The sequence below is a fragment of the Rhincodon typus genome, chromosome 9, assembly GCF_021869965.1.
Source record: "Rhincodon typus isolate 14 chromosome 9, sRhiTyp1.1, whole genome shotgun sequence".
NCBI lineage: Eukaryota > Metazoa > Chordata > Chondrichthyes > Orectolobiformes > Rhincodontidae > Rhincodon > Rhincodon typus.
Window position 1 is genome coordinate 51,592,403 of NC_063340.1, and position 10,516 is coordinate 51,602,918.

Consider the following 10,516-nt stretch of genomic DNA (forward strand, 5'->3'; position numbering starts at 1 on the left):
AGGACATCAAGTTCAGCCTTCAAGGCATATTTTCAGTGGCCATATGTCAGTCTCATAATGTAGCAAAATTAGGGACTGCATTATCAAATTGCACTGGAGTATATGAGTGAGGAGAGAAAATTGTTATGCCATAAGATCTTCATTTGGGGAAGTGAACGTTAACAGGCTTAATTAAACATACCTCTATATAGGGGATGGTGAGGAGGGGGGATATCTTCTGGAACCCTACAGACTTGGGATCCAATTCCATGTGATCCGATGTCAATATGACACACCACACAGCTCCTTATACAAATACTCAATTACTAATCTTAGACTAAAGGTATATTTGACCCTTTACTCTGCAGTTCATCCAAGGATCTCATCTTCTTTGCTACTGATAATTGAATGTTTGGATCACTGTTGCGTAAAGAAATAAGTTTCTATGACTCAACATCTTTTTGTAAATGAGCTGAGAGTGTTTATTGTTGACAAATCAAACCTGTCTTTAAAAGTTCTTTTGTCAATTGAAACCGATATGAAACCATCGTACAAACAGTAGCCAAGCTATCAAAGGCAGTAGTCATTCTTTGAGTATTAATATGACTCTGATTATATTATTTCTCATTTGGAACTAGATTATAAAGACCTCAGGTTCCCAGTCTCCAGTTAAAGACCGACAACGGGAAAAATCATTATCACCATGCCATCGGCAGATGAGCCCTCAGAGACGACTTAAGCGAAGAGATAAATCGTAAGTGGTTTGCTTTTGGGTAATGTATCCCAGTTGAAACAAACCAATGTTAGTAGTGGAATTACACATTCCCTCACATTGTTGCATATCAACATAAATTGTTCTGTGGTTCCATTTTTTTACAGGCATTGTAGAGGACAGCAGCATTTAGAAGCTTTTTTGTTTGCCCTTATCTCACCAAATTCCAATACTTAATTTGGTCCAGAGGTTATAATATAGGTATACATGTGAATGCACTCATGTTATGGTGTGGTGTTAGATTCATAATTATTATTCATATTATTTTTCTCCTATTTCCTGTATTGCACCATAATGTCATAAAGTCTGGCAGGCAATAATCTTTCTACTCAACGTGAAAACGTAACTCACTACCTAGGTCAGTTCTCAGTGTATGGCACCAGATAGGTAATAGCTTAGACAATGGAGATTTTATTTAATGGCAATGTTACCTGAAATGACCGTTAACAGGTTGATGCAGCAAAAAGCCAGTGCCTAGAGCGCGAGTAGAATTGGTGGTTGCCAGTGTGAAATCATGAGATGATTGTCTTCACAATCACTGCCTTCTTTCTCTTCCTGCGTATTCTGAGTAGATTATAATTCTTAGTTATCTGAAAGGGTACTGTCAACTTTAATGGATTCAGTTCCTGCAGTGACAAGAGACTCAGCATTTGCCCTTTCTCTTCATGCCCAACATTAGCTTGTCCAGGAGGATTATAACATGTAGGTGCACCCATTCCCTCCTGTTGGTGCTTACAACCTCCTGTTGTGCACATTACTGCAAGAAGGAACGAAGTGTGTCAGAAAGTGCCATACAATGTGTTTGGTGATGTGGCAGTTCATGCTTGAATAACTGGCCCTGTTCACACGATGTGAGAAGTAGAGTGAGCTTGGTGTGAGGCTGAAGTGTGATTGATGATATTTGATATGAGTTCTGATTGATAAAGATTATTGGTAGGTGAATGACCAGGGTGTGCTGAATTGATTAGTAGCTGAGGCTCATGATACACTTCATAGGGTATGTTATTTAAAGATGCATCCACAGTCCTTGAGCAGGGGCATGAGGCCAGTAAACTTCTAGTGACACTGCACCCGGATCCTTGGAGCTATTCTAGCATTGTCTTCCAAACTAATTGTTCCTATTCATTGTGCGTCTGAAGAACCTCCTGGTTCTTTGAGGATGTAAGAGGTCTCTCCATTTTATCTTCTTCAGCAGGACGCCTTATGCAAGAGTTTGAAAACTGATTGTCTGCACTTTTGCATGGTCAGCCATTCCTCAGTTTTTTTTTGTAGATAAGATTCCATTGCTGTCTGACTCCCAGCACCTACTCCAGCTATAATTCATCTCGCCGTTAAGACATTGTTAATGACAGTATCCCCCCACCCCCACTGCCAATATGTGCACCCCCTCTACAGATCGCTCAGCACTGACTATGCACAGTATTCATTAGTAAGCAGGCAATACAAAGTTGCCTTACCTCTTGCATTTCACTGTACAGCTGTGGGCAATTGTGCATCAAGGTCTCCATTCACATTTTTAGGGATTATCCAATCCAATCCCCACAAATTTCAGGAGGGGATGTTAGAGAAAGAAAGCAAAATCAAGATAAAAAAGAAAGGAAACTCATGGAGATGGAATAGATATAAATAGTAATGAGAATAATGGAGGATACTGAATGTAAATTTTAAGTTCCTATTTGGATTTCAGGAAATTACAATGAAAATATATGAAGCAAACCATGTTACAGATGAATCTAACAATGTTCTTGTCCTTGGTATTTTAGAATGAATTAAAATAAATTCCTTGTGTTTTCAGTCAATACAACTACTGTATAAAGCATCTTACATTGTGCAATGGCAATAGTTTTGTGACCTTGCCAAGAGTAAGCTCTCAATTATTTGACTGCTGTAGGGTATTTGGTAGAAAATGGAAGATTCCACTGGGGTTTGCCAGTTTTGCAGAAGGAGATAAGCCTGTTCTGTGTTAATTATCCTCTTATGAAGAGCTGCTGTGCTTGACTAAGTCTTGTCTTTCTGCTAGATGTTTTAACTCTTTTGTTCCAATTGTCTGGGTTGTTTTTCACGTTTAAAGGCAGACTGTATACATTTTACTAGAAATAGTCATATCCCTCCTCATTTTATTATTCCTATTTACTTTGGAATTGGCCTACCTGGAGTTAAGTTTATGCATGGTGTCCCCATTTGTTTTACAAATTCAATAATTTCTGTAATCAATACAGTTTCACATGTTGTGCTACATATACAGGGTCAGTGGGTTAACCAGAGAGGTGGGTGAGAGAGAGGTGGTGAGCAGGGGATGACTGGATGTCTCAATAGAGGCCCAGTCCCTGCCAGGATGTAGATCACTTCTTGAGACAACAGGAATTAGGGCTTTGTGGACTGGGTAAGGGTTTGAAGGCCTTAAAGGAAGGGCTGCTGAGGGTGGATCTTCCAATCACAGGGACCTGTCAGGTAGGGCAGCCAGGGAGTAAATGTGAAGCTACTTACTTTCTGATTCAACCAAACACTCCCTATGGCCCTGAAAGCCTGGTCATTGACAATAAGAGTTGAAATGTTGTGTTTAAATGAGACTTACAATCTCACAATCATTTTAAAATGGTAGCTGTCATTGGATTTGCAAAGGACTTGACCTCTGACACTTTCAGCTCCACGTCAAACATTCAGCTTAGGCTGTCAATTATTAAGCCAATTTTAAATTCTTCTACTCCCTCTTACCCCATGACACGAACATCGCCAGCTCAATGAAGATCCTCAGAAGGGGAAACAATCCAAACATTTATAATTCTTTTGTCATTTTTTGACCATCGTTCCATGCCCAGAATTTTGAAAAGAATTTCATTTAAATGTAGTGCTTTTAAAACAATGTATAATAATGCAAGTTTAAATAATTCATTGAGATGAAAGATGACTAAAGTGCTTATGGGCTTAGCATTGAGATCGTTGCTGTAAAGACAATAAGTAATAAATAAATTACAAGACCGGCTTCCTAATAACCTGAGCATCCATTGCATTGGAAAGTCCCAGGGGATGTTCCTTCTAATTATTTTTAAGTGCCTGGGTGATTTTTTTGGGTGCGTATTGCCTTTGGATATTTTGTAGTCATGTGATGTGGTCATTTAAAGGGACTGACTTGTGTAGGGCCTGCTGGGTAGACACATAGTCAGGCAACTGCACATGTTTTGGGAGACATTGGCCTAGGTCCTGCAAACATTTGTCAGGGGCAGTCTGGAACAGATCCTTCTCTTGCCAAAGGCTGGAGGTTCATATCGATAGCCATTTTTTAAAATGAACAATTGAAAGCTGGCAGATGAAGCTCAATGCAAAAAAGTGAGAGGTGGTATATTTTGGAAGAACGAACACAGAGAGACAATATAAAACAATGGGGGTTACTACTCTAAACGGTTTGCAGGAGCAGAGTTACCTGGGTGTGCATATGTCATTAAAGGTGGCAGGATAGGTAGAGAACACAGTTAATAAAGCACACAACATGATAGGCTCCATTGATAAGGTACAAGAACAGAGCAGTTACGCTGAACCTATACAGGGCATTGCTTAGGCCTCAACTGGAGTGCAGTTATAGGTATCTCACTTTAGGAAGGATATGAGTGCATCAGAGAGATTGCAGTGGAGGTTTACATCTGGGGATGAGGCACTTCGCTGAGAACAGATTGGAGAAGTTAGGACTGTTTAACTTGGCAAGGAGAAGACCTAAGAGGAGTCCTCAAAATTTATGAGGGGTCTGGATAGGATAGACGAAGTGAAACTGTTCTCCCTCATAAAAGAAACAAGAGAGTACAGATTTAAATTGATTTGCAGAAGAATTAAATGTGATTTGAGTTTGGAATGCACTGTCTGGAAGTGAGGTGGAGGCAGGTTCAGTTAAGGCATTAGAGTGGGCATTTCATGGTTATTTAAACAGAAATAATGCACAGGGTAATGGGGACAAGGTAGGAGAATAGCACTGAATCATGATGCTCGTTCAGAGAGCTGATACAGACATGATGGGCTGAAAGGCCTCTTCTGCAACAATACTGTGATTCTGTCAGCAGGCTCGGATGATAAAGATGAAGTAATGTTGCTTACCTTATGCAGAGGTGACCCAATAGTATGATGAAACATGTCAAACAAGAGTCTCTGCTTTAGATGCGCTCAGTGATGCTTCAGCAAATGCTACTCAAAGTTGGGTTGACTTTGCTCAGTTTTTGCCCACATTTCAACTCAAACTCATTTGCTTATTGCCAAATGTCAAATCTTCCGTGAACCAATGCAATTGGACAGTGTGCTGTAAAAATATTCCTTCGTATATTTAAGAGTGGCAATCTGGTGTTGTTTTATTAATAGAACTAAAGATGAGTTTACTATGAAATATTAGCGCTTTTATTTGAGTTGAGTGGCCTACTTTTAAGTAATGTTAATGAATCATTTACTCTAAACGTTGTTGACAGTATTTAGTTCATTCGAAAAATTAAAAAATATTTTTAAAAATTTCTGAAATGTGCCTATTAAATGAGCCAAGTCCTCAAAAGAAAAGTAATGGGACTGGATTTAATGTTGGCAATAGGGGTTTTAGACATAGTCTGCAAAACTATAAGATCCTTGCATCTCTTCCTTGGAGGAAGCCTGACTAAATTAAGTGCCTTAGAGGAATTCATTGACAAGCATCAGACCTCATTTAGCCTTTAGAACCCAGGATGGGATTCCCATTCTCCAAGAGCTGTTGGCCAATTAAAGACTGCCAGTAGCACCATGATCTAAGGATTTCACTCAGGATCATCACTGGATCCCCGGACACACGTGAGTGGGGCAGGATGAGAGTCAAAAGGAAGGGGTCAGGGAGAGAAGGTGACAGGCAGGAGGGAGTTGGAGGCAAGGATGTCACAGCTATTTGACCATTTTCCCCTCCCGCTAATTAACCTATTTACCCCCAGTATCAAAACGGCCTTCCGATAGAACCTATTTGTATGCCCTCCCCACCTCCAAAGAACCTAACCCTGGATTGGTTCACCTTTTCCCCAGTTGAGCAGGCTGGTCTCCATGCAGGAAACTTATCAACGAAACATTTGTGGGTCAGCTTAGTACAAATTCTGCATGCTGTCTCATCCAATTAATATAGGAGTTAATCTCTCTTTGCCAAATTGAATTATTTGTTCACTTCAACTTACTTTAGATATCCCCATCTAATATAGAAATTTTTAATCACTCTGATAAGGTATGTATTGACATACCTTTGGAACAGGTGAGATTTGAACTCGGGTCCTCTGGTGCAGCAGTAGGGATACTATCACTGTGCCACAAAATCCCATCTCCCATCCAATATAAGTTGCTGTGAAATTCCAGCTCAATCAAGAAAGCAACATGTGACAGTCTCTTATTTGCCAAAGTGGAAATGGCTGGTTAACTTATCACTCACTAAACTAAGCTGCTGCACTGAATACGTCAGAAATAATCTGCTTTCCAACTGCATTAGTGCATTATTGAATAACGTTTGGCTACAATGTTGAGTGAGATAAGATCATTCAGTTCTTTAGGCATAGCAGAGCTTTAAATTTCAAGAAAGAATTTTGTCCCAGCAATATGTCCTGTTTGATGTTGAGTCTATTGTAATGTGGTTGGAAACCAAAAAAAAATTCAAAAGGAGAAGAATACTGCATGAAGGTAGGGGACTTCATGTTCTCTGTGAATAAAGGTGCTTACAAAAATCCTTAAAAACTAATTTTGTCCTAAAATTAAACTACTCTTTTTCTAAGGTTACCAAAGATAGCTACTACAATCTTACCAGCACTTTGTCCTCCTGCTGCATTCAGTCAAGCCCACTTTCACGGAGATTTGCAGGAGACAACACGATTATTGGAGAGAGAGAATGGCAGGAAAATAACAATGCAGGAGTTTGAACCTAAACAATTGTAAAAGATCAGATGCAGATCCAATTGAGGACTATAACGAAAGATGTATGCTGTTTGAGAGACCTGGTGCAAGAGGGAAATATACATTAATCAAGAGATAAAGAGGCAATGAAAGGGTGCTAAGACAAAATAAATGACAGAAAATGCAGAGAATGAAGTTTTCCCTGGCCGAATAGCACAGATCTGGCTTCTCCAGTAGTCACCTGGTTAAAGATATGAAAATTGTGAGACATATAGTCTAAGAAGTATGATTTAAAAAGTGAAAACGCTGGAATTGGTCAGCAGGTCAGAATTTAACAGCCAGAATTCAGGAATCTCCCCCATCTGTTGGAGACCCAGTGGGAATCCTGTGTTCACTCTGTGCTGGAGGCCTGACAAAATTAACAGCCCGGTACACACTTCGTGGATCAGCTTCGAGCATTCATCCGCTGAATGCCGGCAGGAATGGTGCCTGCTGCCGCCAGGGATTGTCATGGGAAACAGGGCAGTGATGTTAGGATTAGGGCTGGGGGATGTGGCTTCTGGTGCACCCCCCCTTCCCTTTCTCCCCTATACAGGTCTCTTGGTCAGGCATGGAGTGTCCTTGAATGAGAGACCACCTGCTGCAAAACCAGAAGCAATCTACTGGGCAGCTTTCAGGTGGCAGGCAAGAGCTGGTATTACTTACGTTTCATCCCTGAGGCACAGTTAAATTTGGTTGGGCTCGAGGTAAGTAGGTCATAGTATATATGCTGACGTGGCATCTAAGATGATCCTCCATTCCTACACTCTCTGTATAATTTGACACACCCCTCCCCCAACTTCCTTTTTGCTAGGAAATGCTATACTTGCGTTTGGAATTGGCCTCAATTTTGCACCGGTTTTGGTCAACCAGATGATAGAGACCATATTACTGAGGAGATGTAGAGGAATCTAAGACACCTCCACCCAGAGCAGATCACATGTGGTGCATGATGAACAGAAATGGGCCCTTTAGCATAAAAGACTTAAGCTGGTTTCAAGCTAAACATTTTCCAACTTAGCAAATAACTGTGCTGCAGCAAGGGACTTTAATTCTTTTAAAAAAATCTGATGTGAGAATGGTAGAACAAACCTGCCCTGAGGGAGATACCTAATTTACAGGGACCAATTCTCAATCTGATCTTGAGAAGCTTGCAGTGGAATGAGTTCTTGAAAATCATCAGGTTGGTTGTATTGCCACCAGAAATGTTTTGCATAAATATGCAGCAAAATGGGCAAATCAAACACTTGAGTTCACCAAAGATTTCAGATGTTGCAGCAAAAGGCAACGGTCGTTCAAAGAACACCAAACAATCTCAATGCCAAAATGACTGGTTTCCAATTATTCAGCAAGCAGCAAAAACATGATTCCCTAGTATTCCTCATTGGCAACATGGATCAAACATCCAGGAATTTTGATATAACCCAGAAATTGCACGGTACAGTGGAAAAGTTTGAAACTGTTCCACTGGAAATAAACAGATCCGATACAAGTTGTTACTAAAAGCAAAATACTGCAGATGCTGGAAAACTGAAACAAATGCACAGAACACTGGAGAAGCTCAGCAGGTCTGGCAGCATGTGTGGACAGAGAAACAGCGTTAATGTTTTGAATGCAATACTTCTTCAGAACTTCTGATTGCAGCAGCTCGAGTAGTTAGTTGATCTTCACCTTCTCAAGGGCAACTAGGGATCGGCAAGGAATACTGGCCCAGCTGGCGACCCCCATATCCCTGAATGAGTAAAGAAAAAGATGGTAATTATGCGGCACTTGTTTGGTGCAGATATTTCATGCCACTTAACAGCCCAAGCCTGGATATTGGCCAGGTCTTGCTGCAATTGGATACAGAGTGCTTCAGTTATCTGAGTCTTGAATGGCGCTGAACGTTGTGCATTCATTAGCTGTGAACATCCTCACCTCTGACATTATGAAGGAAAGAAAATCATTCATGAAGCAACTGAAGATGGTTGGGCCTAGGATATGACCCAGAGGAACACCTGCAGAGATTACTTCATGTTCAGATGATAGAGCTTCAACAACCACAACCATCTTCCTTTTAGAAAATCCGAAAGAACTGCAGATGATGTAAATTAGGAACCATCTCACCGGCATCCACATCCAGAAGATCATCAGCTGCCATTTCTGCCACCTCCAGCGAGATGCCATCACCAGACACATATTCCTCTCCCCTCCCTTGTCTGCCTTCAATAGGGACTGTGCCCTCTGGGACACCCTGATCCATTCTTCCTTCACTTCCAACAACCATTCACAGCCCCACGGCACCTTCCCCTGAAGCAACATTTCACCTGCAATTCCCAGAATCTAGGCTACTGCATTCGCTGCTCACAATGTGGCCTCCTCTACGTTGGGGGAACAAAGCATAGACTGGGTGACCGCTTCACATTGTACTAGCAAAAAAGACCCTGAGCTACCTGTTGCCTGCCACTTTAACACAACACCCTGTTCCCTGGCCAACATCTCTGTCTCTGGTTTGCTGCAGTGTTCCAGCGAAGCTCAGTGCAAGCTGGAAGAACAACATCTCATTTTCTGCTTCGGGACCCTGCAGCCCTCCGGACCCAATATTGAGTTCAATAAATTTTAGGGCCTAAACTCTCTCATATCCTAGCACCCTATCCCACACACCAGGCCTTGTTATCACATAGTCTGCTATTACACACTACCTCTTGTTAGTCACTAACAGTCCCTATTAACAGCTGTCGCCCTCCCAGCCAGATCATTATCAACTCCTTTGTCTGTTCAACTGCTCTTCTCCCTCATTGGGTTCTGTCCCCACCTAACGTTTACTCCCAAACCCCTTCCCGTCCCTATCTTCTGTTTATAAACCAACATTTTCCCAGCTACCATCAGTTCTGAGGAAGTGTCACCGGATCCGAAACGTTAACTCTGATGTTTTCTTCACAGATGCTGCCAGACTTGCTGAGCTTTTCCAGCAACTTCCGTTTTTGTTCCATCTTCCTTTTATGCTAGTTATGACTACAACCAGCATAAAATTTTCCCCTGATTCCCATTGGCTCTGCTTTTCAGGCAAGTTATGCAGATCTGCGCCTTCCTACCTCCGCATTAATCAACAGAGCTCTTCCTTTGCTGGCAGACTTTGTATTTGTTCAGAGAATGTGCACTTTGCTGGCTTGGCCAGCATTTATTTCCCATCCCTAATTGCCTGTGTGGCCTCCCATGTGATTTAGCTAACTTAGCCGCCACATGCTCTGCCATGTGGAGTAGAGGGCCGAGATGAGGCCAGCCATGATTATACTGAATGGAGGTAATGGCCTTGTGGTATTATTGCTAGCTATTAATCCAGAGACCCAGATAATGTTCTGGGCACCTGGGTTCAAATCCTTCTGAGAGAGTTGGTGGAATTTGGATTCAATAAAAATCTGGAATTAATGGTGACCAAGAAACCATTGTTGATGGTCAGGAATAAACCCATCCAGTTCCCTAATGTCCTATATGAAAGGAAAGTGCTGTCCTTACCTGGTCTGGCCTACATGTGATTCCATACCCATTGCAATATGTTTGATTCTTAGCTGCCCTCTGGGCAATTAGAATATACAATAAAAGCTAGCTTGGTCAATGATGCCCACATCCTCTGTATGAATTTTTTTTAAAAATTGCCTACTGCTGCACCCAGTTCTTATAGTCTCTGTGGGCTTTTTTGGACACTGCATTGCATAGGTTGTTAGTGCGGATGCTGGCTGTGTTACGAGCAGAGGAGAGATGGTAGGACGTTTCTCTTATTTTTACAACCTCTGAACCAACTGCATGAAGATGTGTGTCATAACACAAAAGGTTAAAATATTTATTTTTCAAAAAACAAGAACAAAGACAAGACAGTTTTTT

At 41.4% G+C, this 10,516-nt stretch overlaps 1 protein-coding gene across 1 annotated transcript in view; it reads left to right on the plus strand.

The window, feature by feature from the left end:
• vash2 (vasohibin 2) overlaps positions 1-737 on the plus strand; it is a 100,182-nt gene extending 99,445 nt beyond the window's left edge. Inside the window, exon 6 of the mRNA XM_020512000.1 lies at positions 618-737. Within this exon, the coding sequence (XP_020367589.1) occupies positions 618-737 (120 nt within the window). The remainder of the gene's footprint in view (positions 1-617) is intronic.
• Positions 738-10,516: the final 9,779 nt, after the last annotated feature.